Below are 16,884 nucleotides of genomic sequence, written 5' to 3'. Positions count from 1 at the left end.
ATACTTAAAAAAATAAGTACCAAAGGGGGCATTATACTCCATTATGGGCATGAAGAGAGAGGAGTAGTGGGGGGGGGGGGTGATGACTTCCTTGGATCTAGAAGATATACCCCTAATAAGCAGCCTGCAATATAAAAGGATTTCCTAGCACCAGTGGGCACATGGTGACCAAAGGGCAGTTTACTGCCAGTAAAGATGACCAGGTCCTTGAAGACCATGTCAGTTGTCAGAGTGCTGTAACCTATGTGTTGGGAGAATGGGTGCCCATATTTATCAAAGGACATGATGCTGGATTTTTTGGCGTTTAGTTTAAGGCCACTACCCAGGCAGCACGTTTTGGTGTATGTTAGTCCCTCCAAGAGAATCCAGAGGTCAGTTATGGAGCTTATGATAGCTCTGAGTTCACTGTCATCAGCAAATCTGGCCAGCCACAAGGCCTTGATATCTGTTTTGTCATCAGAGAAGTAAATACTGACGAAGAGTGGTCCTAGGGCTGATGCCAGGGAGACATTCCTGTTAACTACTGTTTTAGTTAAAAACATTCCTCAAAAACTAATAGTTTGGGTTCTGTCAGCAAGCCAGTTAGATTATCAGTGGGTAACAGAAGGAGGTACACTTACTTGGATTAGCTTACCAATAATGTCAGAATATGATATGGTATCAAAGGCATTGGTCAAGTCCAGGTAGGCAATGTTAACCAATCTGCCTGAGTCTAATGCCATGGTGACTTTTGCAAAGAAGTTCACTAGGTTTGGGAGACAGGATCTGCCTTTGACAAACCCAAACTGGCTTGGATCCAGGGCTTGAAGACTGCGTATGTCACTGTTCATAAGCTCCATAATTATGCACTACATTACCTTACAGATAAGGCTGATAAGGTTTGTGGGTATATAGTTTCACAGATCAGTAGTAGCCCCCCTTGTGATGTGGGATGATTCTAGTAGTTTTCCATACCACTGTTATGATTCCAACGGGGAGAATGAGATTGAATAGACCTAGTAGAAAGTTTACCAGACAGTGTTTGGTGCTGCTAAGAAGACAGCTCGAAACATTATCCAGGCACACAGGGTTATTGTTTTTCCCCTTAGAGAGAGCACTTAGGCCTTGCTTAGAAGTGATGGGAGTGTGGCATGTGACTGCCATTATGTTGGACATGTCCTCGGGGGGGGGGGGGATGTATGTGGTGCTATTTTGTAATAACTGAGCAATGTCAGACATTACTTCTGAGTTATCAGACATAACTAAAGAAGACGTTCTGGTTATCCTCAGCATAGATGGTAAGTTTCAATTCATACTTGCATTTGGAGGATTTGATTTTATTTCAAAGTTCTTTGTTGATCTTTTTGAGTTCTTCATTAGATGATGGGGTATTAAGTATGCTGTACAGGCTACAGGTTTCTTCCTCCTATTGCATAGTTTCTTCATGCTGGGATTTCACCATGCACATTTATTCTTTAATTTTGAATTGTATTTGTTTCTTATGGGGACCAGTGCATCATTGCAAGCATGGTGATGGGCAAACAAGTTATCTGCAAATAAGGCAATGTGTGAAATTGGGTCATCAAGGTGCAGAGGGGGTTGAATTTCATCAGGTCATCAGTTAAATGGAGTATATTTGCCTTGGAGTAATCTCTAAAGACAGAAAAGTGTTTGGAGAAATCACCCTGTATTCTTAGCTACTCTTGGTGGCCAAGCTCTGACTGATTCAATAGACATCTGGATACAGAAAGGCTATAAGTATATTTTTGGCACTTAATCTGCTATCAGTGATAGTCAACAGACCTGCTGCATTTATTAATTTGCTAGAGATTACTTTTCTTGGTGTTTGATTTTGGGTTTGTGGCTTTGCAGTGGCCTGCTCCTACTGTAAATTTTATCTGGGATACTCCTCCCAGTCTAGTGTCATTACTTCATTCTACCTAATACAGAGAGAACATTTGAGAAGGCCAACCCACTTAGGTTCTTAACCTTGAATTATCTTCTGTTCCTCCTTTCTCCCTTTCCACTTTACTAAAAAAAAATTCTAAGCTTGTTTCCTGCCTTTCCTGAAACTAGTTTGGTCCAAATACAGATGTGCTGTATCCAGGACTGTTTGTAAGCTTCTGAGCCCCCCAAGCCTTTTTGTGTTTGAGAAAAGCATTCTAGCTTATCAGTGGGACTGGTAAGCACTAGGTAGTTTATCTACACAACAGGAGAGGTTTCTGGCCCAGAAATTGTAGTTTATTGGCTTTTTGGGCAGTTTTCCATCTTTTTCAACTTTCTAGTTTAAAAACCTGTGTTTGCACTTGTTTCCCACCTTTCCTGCAACTAGGATAGTCCAGATACATACTTGCCATATCCAGGACTGTTTCTAAGCTTCTGAGCCTTCTAAACCTTTTTGTGTTGGAGAGATGCCTTCTAGCTTATCAGTGGGAGTGGTAAGCACTAGGTAGGCTATCTACCACAAGAGGAGTGGTTTCTGGTGCAGAAATTGTAGTTTATTGGCCATTTCAGTTTTTCCATCTCTTTCCACTTTCTAGTTTAAAAGCCCATGTTTGCACTTGTTTCCTGCCTTTCCTGTAACTAGGCTAGTCCAGATACAGACTTGCTGTATCCAGCACTGCTTGTAAGCTTCTGAGTCACACAAGCCTTTCTTTGTTTGAGGGAAGCCTTCTAGCTTATCAGTGGGAGTGGTATGCACTAGGTAGCCTATCTACTACAAGAGGAGCGGATTCTGGCCCAGAAATTGTAGCTTATTGGCTGTTTTGCAGTTTTTCCATCTCTTTCCACTTTCTAGTTTAAAAGCCCATGTTTGCACTTGTTTCCTGCCTTTCCTGTAACTAGGGTAGTCCAGATACAGACTTGCTGTATCCAGGACTGTTTGTAAGCTTCTGAGCCGCACAAGCCTTTCTGTGTTGGAGGGAAGTCTTCTAGCTTATCAGTGGGAGTGGTAAGCACTAGGTAGCCTATCTACCACAAGAGGACTGATTTCTGGCCCAGAAATTGTAGTTTATTGGCCGTTTGGGCAGCTTTACCTTTTCTTTCAACTTGCTAGTTTAAAAGCCCATGTTTGCACTTGTTTCACACCTATCCTGTAACAAGGCTAGTCCAGATACACACTTGCTGTATCCAGGACTGCCTGTAAGCTTCTGAGCCCCCCCCCCCAGCCTTTCTGTGTTGGATGGAAGCCTTCCAGCTTACCAGTGGGAGTGGTAAGCACAAGGTAGCCTATCTACCACAAGAGGAGTGATTTCTGGCCCAGAAATTGTAGTTTATTGGCCATCTGGGCAGCTTTTCCATCTCTTTCCACTTTCTAGTTTAAAAGCCCATGTTTGCACTTGTTTCCCGCCTTTGTTGCAACTAGGCTAGTCCAGATACAGACTTGCTGTATCCAGGACTTTTTGTAAGCTTCTGAGCCCCCAAGCCTGTCTCTGTTGGAGGGAAGCCTTCTAGCTTACCAGTGGGAGTGGTAAGCACTAAGTAGCTTATCTACCACAAGATGAGTGGGTTCTGGCCCAGAAATTGTAGTTTATTAGCTATTTGTACAGTTTTTCCATCTATTTCGACCTTCTGGTTTAATAGCCCACATTTGTGTTTGTTTCTCACCTTTCCTGAAACTAGTCTAGTCCAGATACAGATTTGCTGTATCCAGGACTGTTTGTAAGCTTCTGAGTGGTGCCAAAAAGTCTGCTCTTTAATTTTTCCCTTAGATCTGCTAGTTCTTTCTTCTCCTGCACTTTTACTAGCTTATTAGTTTAGCACTTTACCAGACTTCTTGTAGCAATTATTGTAGCACACAAAAGTGCTACCAGCACTAAATGTTCTACAAGGAAACAGCTCCAGTACTTATTAATAATGCCCACCCCTCCAGGTATGTCTAAAGGTCAGTTCCCTGTGCTTTCTCCTATTAACCTGGTGAACTTGGGCATCCTGAGGCAATGTAGCAACTGCCTCGTGCACACTGACAACCCTCTCCTCTTACCTCCCAAAACTCAGACTTGCGAGAGATGCACTTATAGATCCAAACTGGAAGCAATGCACTCTCCAGCCAAGACTGGGATAGCTGGTCAAGAGGAGAGGGTCAACACTTGCACCACACCACATGGAAAACATAGCCCTCCAGAGCACACAGCACACTGTCTTCATATAAAAACACAAACCACGCACCCACATTTGCAGAGGCTCTCAATAAAAATCTACCCAAACAGCAGAGACCTCCAAGGCAGAAATGCACTCAACCAACACAACACTAATCACGAGACACATAACTCTCCTAAATAGTGTGCCACTCAACCAAAGCCCCTAAGGCAAAACTTCATGCCCAACAGATAAGCCATAGGTGACTCAATAGTGAGGCACACTGAAGTTCCACTCACTATGTTGATTAAGGAGAAAGTAACAGTCACATAATGGACTCACTCAGGTCCCTCAACAAAAGGTACAAATATGAGTCCATCATTGTACATGTGGGTGTGAATGACCTGAGATGTACCTCCCTGGATTACATGAAAAGAGACATAGTTGAGCTCTCAGATTATGTAGCCCAGGCGGGTAAGACCCTAGCCCTGAGCAGTCTCCTACCATCACCCAGAATGATACCATAGTACAAGCAGAAAATTATTGATTTCAACAATTGGCTAAGTTTCTGGTGTCATTCTAAGGGGATCCAGTATCTGTGTGCCTGGGATGACATGATTGACAGACCTCGATGCTTTGCCAGAGATGGCCTGCATCTGTCACCTCTGGGCTTCCGGATGCTGGCCAAGGCTCTTGCCACCCCTATAGTGCGTTTTTTAGGCGGTGTTCCAAAGACCAAATTACCACCATAACAACTACAAACAATTGCAATCTGAGGGTCATGCTGCTCAACATTAGACGTCTAACTCTCAAAATGCACTCATCAACATTTGTGCTGTAAAAGAAACCTGGTTCAAGGCAGCAGAAAGCACCACCTGCACTACCAGGCTATAACTCATTCCACACCTTTCAGCCCCAGAACTTGGACCGAAGCTCCAAAGGTGGTGCTGTTTCCATATTCCTAAAGGATATGCACACCTCCAGACTGGTAGCCCAACATAAAGCATCAGAGATACTAAAGGTGCAGCTAACATTGGGTAAGAGAGAGATTCTTGTTGTAGCCTGCTATAGGTCCCCAACCATGTCCCAAGACTCACACTCCACATTCCTAAGCACCCTGGAGAATATTAGGGTCCAACCTAACACTCTCATACTTAGTGACTTTGACTACTACTCATGTACCAATACACTTGCCCAACATTTCCTGGAATTCATTCATTCCAATGCCCTGGACCTGCTCATTCTTACCCCCACTAGAGGTAGCAACATCCTTGACCTGGTCATTACTAACATGGGCAAAAATTGCTCTACACCATTATTCAACTCCTCCCTGATTAGATCCAACTGCAAACTAATCACCTTGGAAATCCACATCCCTCCCACCAACCCTGCAAAGGTAACCACCATGAAAAACTTCTCCAAAGCTAACTTTTGGCTCCTAAAAACAGAGGTGGCGAACTTTATGGCACCCATGCAAATGGAGAATAGTTGCACGACCACCGAATCATACACCAATGCACTGTACAAACACGTACACAAATGCATGGATCTCTTCATACTCAATAGAACCAGGACACTCTCCTCCAAAAAAGGAAGACAATCTGGTGGTCCCCTGCCATAAACAAGCTCTACAACAGAAGAAGGAAACTGATGTGGAATAAGGTGAAGTCCCAATACAGGAAAGAGTCCCTTATCAACCTCATGAAAAAGTTGAGATCCTTCATCAAATTCTCTAAAGTTAGCTATGAAAACAGAATTGCAGCAGCTAGTAAAGGTAACCACAAGGCCTTCCATAGTTCTGTAAAGAATCTCCACAACAATACCAGATTTGCTCTGAGCTACTGCACAATGGTACTTCCTATACCGAGCCAACAGATACTGCCAATATACTGGCCGACAGATTCAGTGCCAACTTTATCCCTCTCTCCCCCACCAAAGGACCAATCACAATACCAGTAGATTTCTAGGCACCCAGTATTACTGCTGCACAGGTTAAAACAGCACTGTACAAGGCCAAGAATACAGCTTCTTTGGGACCTGACAATATCCCTGCTTGTGTTCTACATGAACTGCAGAGTGAACTGGCACCACACCTGTGTTCCCTGTTCAGTTATAGCCTCAACTCAGGCTTTATCCCTACCAAATGGCACACTGCTACAGTCATCCCTCTCCACAAAGGAGGAGTGACTACAGACCCTGGGAACTATTGCCTCATTAACCTGATGAGTCTGATATGCAAAGCTATGGAATGCATCATCATGGACATAATAAACAAGGATATAGGGAATCTCCAAACTCTGGATCCCACACAGTTTGGTTTTGTGAAGGTTAGATCATGCCTGCTCAACCTGGTTGACTTCTTTGAGTCAGTCACCAGAGCTGTGGATGATGTCAGGGCAGTTCATACAGTCTACCTTGATCTGGCCAAAGCCTTTGATACCATTCCCCACTCAGGAATCATAGAAAAACTCACTAAGCTAGGCATCAACCCCTATATTAATATGTGGGTTGCAAACTGGCTCACAGAGAGAACCCACAGTGTGAAAGTAGCTGACTCCAAGTTAGACTGTCGACCAGTCAAGAGTGGAGTCACACAGGGTTCGGTCCTGGGTCCTCTCCTTTTTGGTATCTACTTCTCTAAAGTCCAGGCCATCATGAATGGACTCTGGCTGACAAGGTTTGCAGACGTTGCAAGTTGGGAGATATTATTAACTCCCCAAGTGATGTTGACATCCTACAGAAAGGCCTCACTGAGAGCAATGACTGGTGTCAGAACCACGGCCTTAAGCTCAATGCCAAAAAATGTGTCATCATCCCCTTTGGGAAAAACCCAGTTCCCATGAATTACCACATCGATGGTAGTCCACTGAACACAGAAGGCATTATAAGAGATCTGGGAACACAGGTTGACAGGATCCTCTCTTTTGACCACCACATTGCCACTGTGGTCATAAAGTCCTTCTATGTGGCACATCTCATTACTTGCTAAAGGTTTTGCATCCAGGAAGAAAGAAGTCATTGTCTCCCTCTACTCTTCCCTCATTAGGCCAGTCATTGAGTACAATGTCTCATTTGGCATGTACCTCACTAGACACCTGCAGCAACTGGAGAGGCTGCAAAATACCTCACAAATAGGATCCTAGACCTTAAACACTTGTCCTATAGGGACAGACTCAGAAAATTCCAACTATTCTCCATCTCATATCGCCTACTTAGAAGTGATCTATGCTTGACTTACAAAGCCATGTTTGACCCAGCTCTGTTAGAAATGCTACATCTAAAGGAATCCCAATCCCTCCATACCACATGCCCCAGAGACCTCAACCTCATTACCATAATCAACAGGACAAGCTGGAGGGACAGGTTCATAACCCAGAGACTGCCCATGCTATGGAATAGACTTCCCATACATGTCAAACAGAGCACCTCACTGGCCCTCTTCAAGAGAAATCTTGATGAGTGGATGGTAAATAGAAAATTCACCCCAGGGATCACTCCAGTGGCTCTACTCAACAAAGGCACTGGGAACTAAGGTCAGGTGGCACGATGCCAGGGTAATCCTATGGGCTAGGCTTGTAAAGGCTCCAGGGCCATTAGCCTAGTACACATCTATGAACCTATAAGACAGTAGTATACCAGTGATATGGTAACTGTAGGAATTGAGCACTGGGGGTTCACTATATTTGTGAGAACCAGGTCTAATATTTTTGAACTCCTTTCTGGGATTCAAACTAGTTGACATAAGGACTAATGAAGTCCATGGGATACTTTGCAGGTTCATCATTACTTTGAAGAAATCTATCTTCTTGGCAAACCTTGAAAGTTTCAAACAAGAACAACTTCCTCATTGTGATTTCCCCCCTCTGTTTGACTATTCATTCTGGGGATGTATTGATTTGTTATCCAAAGGGTTACCTAGGAAACAAAACTCTGTAGAGGCACATAGTGTGATGTCTGATGGGATACAGTGATGGACTTAAGGGCTGTCAGGAACATAATCACTAAGGAGTAACAATGTATGACACAATAGAGAAAGAATTTCCCCTGGTGTACCTTAGTCTTTGCCAAAAAAAAAAATAATCACAACAGAACTATCTAGGACACTGTCACATCCAAAACAGCAATAAATACTGTTGGGTTATTTTAAGGCAATATCTGTCAATCCATACTGATATCTGATTGATGCAAAGTCCCCGGGTGGGATAGCTATAATTAACTGATATTATGCGCTGATGTAATCATCAAGAATTTTTCACCATCCTTGACTATCGTATTTCTCATCATACCTCATAAAGAGGAAATCATATGTAGTGCATTTCAATGCAAATGTCAAAAAATATTTAATCAGTCTTATTGCAGTCTTAATCAGTCTTAATGCAGGTTTATATGGAAGCAGGAAGAGTTAGTTTGTTTTTACTACAAGAAGTATAAAAATGAACATTATGCCACAGTTAATATTTTTAGAAATATTAATCACACAACCAATTATGATACATTGCATGCCATGTCAATTCATTTCATGATTATCAATGAAGTATTAATCCTTGAAATTTATAATATATGAAATTTATAATTGTGAGGATTGACCCACTTTAGAAACTAATGTATATATTATATATTATATATTATACTCTACTTGATTTTACGTTGTATTGCATTGCTCACTGGAATGTATATACACATTTTTTTAATGTAATTAGTCTGAACTGCTCTGTTATTGCTTATATTTCTGTATGTTTTGTTTGTGAAATGATTTGCATTTCACCCGGGATGAGAATGAAATTGGTCAGTACTGATCAGTGCACTGAACCAGTAAACAAATATAAATAATGTATGCTGCTAACCTTTAATTACCTTAAATAATAATTATCCTAACATTGTACTTCATGTATTTCAAATATATACTGTGATAAAGTTTTTACATAAAATACAGTTACTGCAAGTAGCCATCATGTTGTTCTAAATATGGTTTTGTTTAATTCTGACTTTCAAAATCATGACTACTTCATGTGATGCCACTGGGCAGCGACCATTATAGATACAGTACAGATATCGCTAATAGTAACTTGGAGATCATTACAATAATAAGGGTAAGCCCCTTTGTGATAAGATAAGTACATTTTGTGTGAGTATATATGTACTAAAGGACATACGCAATGACTATTTAATCGTCAAGTTATTTAATTGCAGAGATACATGTCTGTTATTTAGTTTACAAAATAAAATTAGGTTTAGCCACAACATTTATACTGACAAGTTTACATTATGTTATGTATTAACTTTTCATATGCACATAAACATGTTAATGCTTACATAGCCATAATATATGTTTCCATAGAGATAAAATACTGACAAAGTAAAAGTCTTTCAGCGTTTCCTGGTTAGGGGTCACCACAGGGGAGCTCCGGTCCGCTCATGGTTGGCAGTGGATTTTTACGGTGCTGAGTTGCCAGCCTGACGCCCAACCTTCAAAGAAGGCACGCCCATTTACGCTCGCACCTACCTGCATGTCTTTAGCATCACTCCACTGTGGGGAGGACATGCAGACTCCACACAGAAGGTGCTCCAGCCGAGAATCGAATGGGAGAACCTCTAACTAACCGCTGCACCACCGCAGCATAAAGTAGCATTGTGTTAATGATATAAAACTGGCTGTATTGTATAATCATCACATCATTCCTTTAATTAATACTTCATTGTTAGATAAAGGTCTTAGCGCCACATTACTTACAAATAGTGGTCCTAACTGTTAGCTGCTCACATGTCCTTCTCAGATGTAAAATGCTAACAATCCGTGATTGACATCATTTTGAACAACTGAGAGCCGCATATCTTTACATGTCATGTTACTGTACACGTGTCACAGGCTTACTGCATGATGTGTAAACATGGCTGGTTATATAAAAATAGTTATGTGCTTTGCTCAGCTAAGCAGATATCAGTATTGCATGATACCTCTGTTTCTCTTTCTTGTGTCTATATTTTCAGCTTACGGTTGTCAATGATGTGCATTGCTAATGTTTGATGCTACCATTTGTTGGTGTTTTCAAATGCAATTGACTATGATTTGGGGTTTGTGTACATTATAATATATTTAACTATATATGGAAAAGACTATGAACTGCACTGACTATTATCACTGTAAAGAATACTTTTTAATGATAGCATTGCTATTTGTATAGTTTTAATAGCTTTTATTGTTCACAAAATATTTATATTTGTTTACCTTCTGCTTTTAAAGTTTATTTTTCAGAAAATGTTTTGGAATCCAAGATCTGTATAGGCTGCTAGAGGTGTGACATTCCATACCATATAGGTGTTAATGAGCTAAGGTGTAAGATGTGTCCCTCTCTTAAGGATAGAAATTAAACCATGAAAAATAAACATACTAATTAGATGAGAGTTATTGCCCTTAAAAGAGTTTAATGGTGGAGTATAAATACATATAGCATAATCCTTCTTCCCTGCCAATAACACCTGTTTAATAGGGTCCCTATCAGCATCTTGAATGCTGACAATATTGAATTTGATATTGTCGCATTAAGAATGCCAAAAGGGCAGAATGTTGAACGGGTAAACAGAAATCTACATAAGGGGAGATTTCCATTTACCTCAATGTAGTGTGGTGTCGGAGTTGGTATATTTAAGTAGCGGGGGGTACAGCCCCCCACGTGGAGGGTGCAGGGGGCTAGCCCTCCTGTCTACACTTTTTAGGGTTTATTTTGTGTGTTTTTTATTTTTTTATCGGCATTCGAAAATGTAATAGGTTGATCATTTCAGGTCGACATTTAGTGATTCGACCTATTACATTTCTGAAATGATGATATAGACCCGTTTAAGGGTCCCTACTAGCATCTCGAATGCTGACAATATTGAATTTGATATTGTCGCATCGAGAATGCCGAAAGGGCAGAACGTCGAATGGGTAAACGGAAATCTCCGTAAGGGGAGATTTCCATTTACCTCAATGTAGTGCGGTCTCGGAGTTGGTATATTTAAGTAGAGGGGGGTGCAGGGGGCCTACACCCTTTTTTTTGTTTTTTTTGTGTGTTTTTTATTTTTTTTATCGGCATTCGAAAATGTTATAGGTCGATCATTTCAGTTCAACATTTAGTAATTCGACCTATTACATTTTTGAAATGCTGATATAGACCAGTTTAATATCTTTTATTTTTCGATAAAGAAGTATCAATTTTTAAAAGTTATTGGTGCTTCCTTACTTTGAAGTCTCACAGCACAGAAACAATGAGATTGTTATTAGACACAGTATTACCATACTTTCTATTGTCATCTAGGGTTGCCACCTTTTTCTTGCTCAAGATGTACCTGTTTTCCCTGTGGTTTAATTTATATATGGGTCAATGCATTGTAATCAAATGTGAGTACTGTGATGTGCAGTTACAAAGTATTTCTTCACTCTTCTGAAAGGTTTGAATTGTGTGTGTATTTTAACTTTTCCCCATAACATATATACTTTTTTCACAACTACACAATACTTCAACACTTATTTTCCTTAAAGCTGTTATCTACAGACTTTGGTTATCAGAAATGATTTCATACAGTTGAAAACTTTCACATCTTTAGGCATTTGCATACTATCTGTTCTGGAAGACAAATATATTGTTAAACAAAAGTAATGCAGTGCTACTTACTAATAGCTGACAACAGCCTTGCCACCTGTCTGTTTTTTTTCCCAGAATATCCAGAAATCAAGCCAATTGACTACTGGAGTTTGTTAAATTGGCAGATTTACTACTCCTTTTTTTTTTACAGAAAAGTATAGTAAATGGGCAGAAAAAGTGTTGCAAACAAAAAAGATGATGCTCCTTCTCCCCTGGGTATGACCATGATGTCACAAAATGGGCGGAAAGTGGGCAGGTGAGGGAAGGATGTGTGGGGTTAGGGGAAGTGCAGGAGGTGCAGTCCTAGATGACAATATAAAGTAAGGTAATACTGTTCCATGTGCTAAGCATTTCATCTCTTTGTTGTATTTAAGTTAATAATTTTACTTTTCCCTGTGCTCAAATCTAGAGTAATTCTGTCTTAGCTTGTCTATCAATAATTTTAGAATAGCTAGTGTCTGTGGGTAAGTCATCAATTTGGGCCAATTGCTCTTATCTAACGGGGTAAGCTTCATTTTTTGAAAATGTGTTACATACAAATAGTGGACCTAACTGTTTGCTGCTCAGATGTACTTTTCAGATGTAAAATGCTAACATAGCTTTTGTGTTTGTTGTAAGCTAAAAAGATATGGGGGCTCTGAAAATCTATTTTGAGTGCCTTCATTGCAGCAAAAAGTCTCAAAATTGTGTCAAGTTCAAATGGAAATGAGAAAAAGCAACCATAAAGAGATCAGCCTGACAATCTTTAGGGTGTGCATGTAAGCTAAAAGCCAGAAATACATACATACACATATATATATATATATATATATATATATAAAAGCACTGTCTTGTACAACAACGGTAGTAGTAATCATAATGGCTACTCTGTCCATGTTATCATGGAATATAAATGGCCTCACAGGTATAGACAACAAGCAAAGAGTATTGAATTAGTGAATTGAAGTGCAGGGCACAAATAGTAATGCTGCAGGGGACACATCCGGACAAAGATAAGCATGTGAATTTGACAAAGAAAGGATTTCAAGCTGGATCTTCAGAAAATTATCAGAACAAAGAAAAAGGAGTGCACTAATGTTGATTGTTAGAAAGGCTCTAACAGTGAAGGAAGAGGAAAATAAAGACAGTTGTTGATTTTTAGTAGTAAGGGGTTATTGCCATGTGAAAGGATTATACTGCATGTGTTATATTTCATCAAAAACTGCTATTGTGGAGAGAATTGTGTGTGTGGGGGGATAAGCTTTCAAGAGGAAGTGCTTTTCTGGATGGGGACTGGGACCTGATTTGCAATAGTGCGGATACATCAGGGGACCTACAAGGAAAGATTTAATGAAAGAAGGTACATTTCTGAAGTAATATCTGACAATATTTGTTAGAGAAAATGTGAATTTAGTAACAGGAACATAGACAGAATTTGTATTTTATTCCAGGAGGTACAAGAACAGAGCTAGACTAGATAGAAGTTATATTTTATAGAGGCATATATATTAAACTGAAACTTTGACACACATTCAATAACTGTAGCAGATCATGCATCAATAATAAATAAGGTAAAGATGCAGGATAATGAAATAAAACAAGGCACAGGCATTTTCCTACTTAATGAGTAATGGATATGATTTTTATATTTATTAAGGAAGATATATACTTCTTTAGAAGGGATAGCTAGTATGTGGGATAAAATGAAATTGGAATTTAAAAACAGGGAAGGAATAAGAGAAAAAAGAAATATGAGGGAAATATAATAGGAATTAATCAGAGGGAATGACAAAAGCTAAAGTACTGCAGAATACAGTGAATCTTGTAGAATAAGACAAAGAGCAACCACAGTGTGATACAAATTAAATTAAGGGAGTATTTAGAAAATAAGCTTGAGTTCGGAAAGATTGCTGTTCAGGAACTATTTTTATAATAACTTCAAAAATAGAAAATGTTTAACACGGTAAGAACAGACTTGGCATTTAATTTTGACAGAATAAATTCTACATAAATACAGTATTCTCTTTTCATAGGTATAGAAATGCAGCCATATTAAGCAGGCCTATATCTTCATTTTGTATTTCACATTTTACATGTTGTTTCAGTAAGTGCAGTTTCAATAGAAAGGAATGTTTCATTGAAGAATACAAATGAGCTCAGTGAAATAACTTTCAGACCAAATCACTGATAAGGATGAGGAGTCCTAACAGAGTGTGCAAAACATTAGGTACAAAAACCGATCTTGAGAACCATGGTTAAAGAGGCGTTTAGAACTTGTAGAAAATTTCCAGGGTTTTATTCTCATGAGAGACTCTTTCTAGTCAGAAGTCAGTTCATTTTGGAGAAGACTGAATACAGCATATCAGTTTGATTACTCAGACAGGAGACTGAGTACAGATATTCAGAAGTCAATAAATGTCCAAACACTACAGAAAACAATGCAGTTTGTCTTAATTCTGCTATTACAGTGAAAAGGAAATAATTACTATAAGGTTTGTGCATATCTTGTTGAATTAGTACATCTACTACATGATAACCTGCCTTGATCAGATTTATAGTTTGCGCAGACTTTTATTCTGAAAGGTACAAGAAGATTTGGCACATAAAGGAGAACATAAATATTGGCACTTGTTCAGCACAGCTCTGAGTAATTTAAAAGATAAAGACATGTATTCCAGTTCTTACAAGCACAATGAGTTAAGCAACAGACAGCAGACAGGATTGTCTACAAACTTAAGCAGCTTATAACAGGAAAAATAACTAGAAATCATATAAAGATATTGGATATATTTGGGAATTTTTATAAAAGAATTGTACAAGGAATGTGAAAATACAGAAAAGGCACAAATGGAAATAGTTGTGGAAGACTTAGGTATGATAAAGTTAGAAGAAATGAGGCTGATCAGTTACCAGCTAAGACAGAAAGAGATGAAACAGAGTGATGATGTCTAATGAAGGTCTGATGAAGTCTGGTTACAGATACCAGAAGAAAGCGTTAACCTTTTGTGGAATAAACTTGGATGCTTATTTGGTGTTCCTTGATTCTGCTTGGTGGATTCTGCTTTTAATTGTTTCCTGGTCTATTTGATATTGTAAATGATGATGTCTAACCAATTAACAGGGAAGCCCCCAGGAACAGATAGTTAATCTCTGGAATTTTGAAAATGATAGAATACGTTTTATTAGTGTATTTTATTTGTAGTTATTTAAAATTGTGAAGTAAGCTTCATTTTTTGGTTGTTGTGCTATCAAGGGGATATGTGATATAAAAGGGATGGCACTCATAGTTTGCTTATTAGGCACATACATTTTTATGACTTTCTTGGCTGCCTTTGTATAATATGTAAAAGTAACATGTAGGTAGTTCATAGTGGTATAATGGACTTTGTTCCCTGTGATTTCAAGTAGAAGTGATTCCTAGGTTTTGTACTTTTATGCTATCTTTGCACTGACAAAGCTGACAGCCCAGAAAAAATGTTGATTCTAACAGTGATGGCATTGCTTTGGTTAGTTTGGAACAGGATCACCACAGTAAGTCATCAGACATGTCAACATTAGAGAAGTCTTGTTGTGGATCTCTTAACTCTAGGACAGTATACACCTGCTCAAATAATATATGTTACAGTTGGGAAACTGCTGCCCCTCAGCAAAAGTGAAGACGCATGACATATGAAATGCACATCATTGTTGGTTGCAATATGTGTTTTAGAATGTATACCTTTTTTGTTAATTTTGTGCTTTGATGGGGCAAATTTTCAGTCTGCTGTGATCACTATGTCTGTAGCTCACTCTCTGTGATTTGAAATACAATGCCATAATGTTTTATATCCTCTTACATCTTACAAGCATATTGGAAATCTTTGTATTAAGTCTTTTTTGACATTTCCCATGACCTACCTTGTGCAACAGGTTTCTTATCATGTTTTACCTCATTGTATTTTGGTAATTCATTGTAAAACTTACAATTAAAATATGCTGAAAACAAAAATCCTTTGATCATCAAATAGAACATCAAATAAAACTGCGTTACTAAATATGTAAATAAACTGATATATTTAAATATCATTAGCATTAATAAAGCAGTTTTTGCTCATTTATAAGACACTCGTCTTTACTTGTTAACATTTTGAAACATTCATTACTCTGGAACAACTATTTTCAAATACCAATTTGTATGTTTACAATGTCAGTTCATACAGACATTTTGCTTTTAAAACAATTATATATATATATATATATACATATACGTACCACAGTAGGAAACGTGTGATCGGAAATTGATTACAATTCCATGTTTGGCACAAATGTGAGCGTAGTGTGCTAGAACTGTACAGACACATGAACGTCCACACTTACAGGCATCAAAGTGGCACCAGTGGTAGTATAAAACAGGACTCACATAGGAATGACAGGGGACAAACAGGTCTTGATTGATGACATCACAGTGGGCTGCATACAAAGCTAAACATAACATAACATTATTGTATTGCTCAAAAATGGAAAGGAAAAATACATTATAATTCTTTTCTTAACATTCCTTACACTAGTTTTGAAAATACCTTTCTTATTACTGCTGAGAGCATTCTACTATATGATAGCATAATATTTCAGTACACTGTGTCAGTAAAAGTGTCTGCTTATTTTGATTTTAAAAATGATTTATTTGTTTTGTTTTCCATTCAGGTTCTTACGGAGAACTCTGCTTATAACCTTATACACAGAACATAAAAATATTTTATTTAAATAATTGTACGATGAGCCAGTTGTATACATTCCTTGTATTAGCAAGCTTGAGGAAAAAAAATAAAAGGAAACATCAGAAAGCTGACTCCAGTTGAACTATAAAATCTAAATTATAAACCCCTGAAATATGCCTAGTGCTACACAGCCAAAAAAAAAAACAATTTTGATTATATTTAAAGAAAAGATTCATGCAGCATTAGAAGTGATTCAAGTAGCACTGTCATAATTTACTTCTCATCCTGATAATTTGTGCCATGTAGTTCTCTGTGCTGTCATTTTCCTTATAATTGAAAAAAAAATCTTTAAGCCAATACAGAATGATATCTGATTGAAAATAATAATAATAATAATAATAATAATAATAATAATAATAATAATAATAATAAATCATAAGGCTTCACTTAGGTACATTTGCTACAAATAAAAAGATCAATCAATAATTACCCCCATCATTTCCAACATCATGCTTCTATCCCATGATTAA

At 38.5% G+C, this 16,884-nt stretch overlaps 1 protein-coding gene across 1 annotated transcript in view; it reads right to left on the bottom strand.

Annotated features, from left to right (window-relative positions):
- The window catches only part of OTOGL (otogelin like), a 3,472,886-nt gene that overhangs the window by 2,480,259 nt on the left and 975,743 nt on the right, over positions 1–16,884 (bottom strand). The window contains exon 19 of the mRNA XM_044088067.1: positions 15,909–16,118. Within this exon, the coding sequence (XP_043944002.1) occupies positions 15,909–16,118 (210 nt within the window). The remainder of the gene's footprint in view (positions 1–15,908; positions 16,119–16,884) is intronic.

This window comes from Protopterus annectens, chromosome 11.part0 (genome assembly GCF_019279795.1).
Source record: "Protopterus annectens isolate FY-2018-M chromosome 11.part0, PAN1.0, whole genome shotgun sequence".
NCBI lineage: Eukaryota > Metazoa > Chordata > Ceratodontiformes > Protopteridae > Protopterus > Protopterus annectens.
Note: the sequence above shows the minus strand (reverse complement) of the source record. Positions and strands in the feature narration are given on the sequence as shown.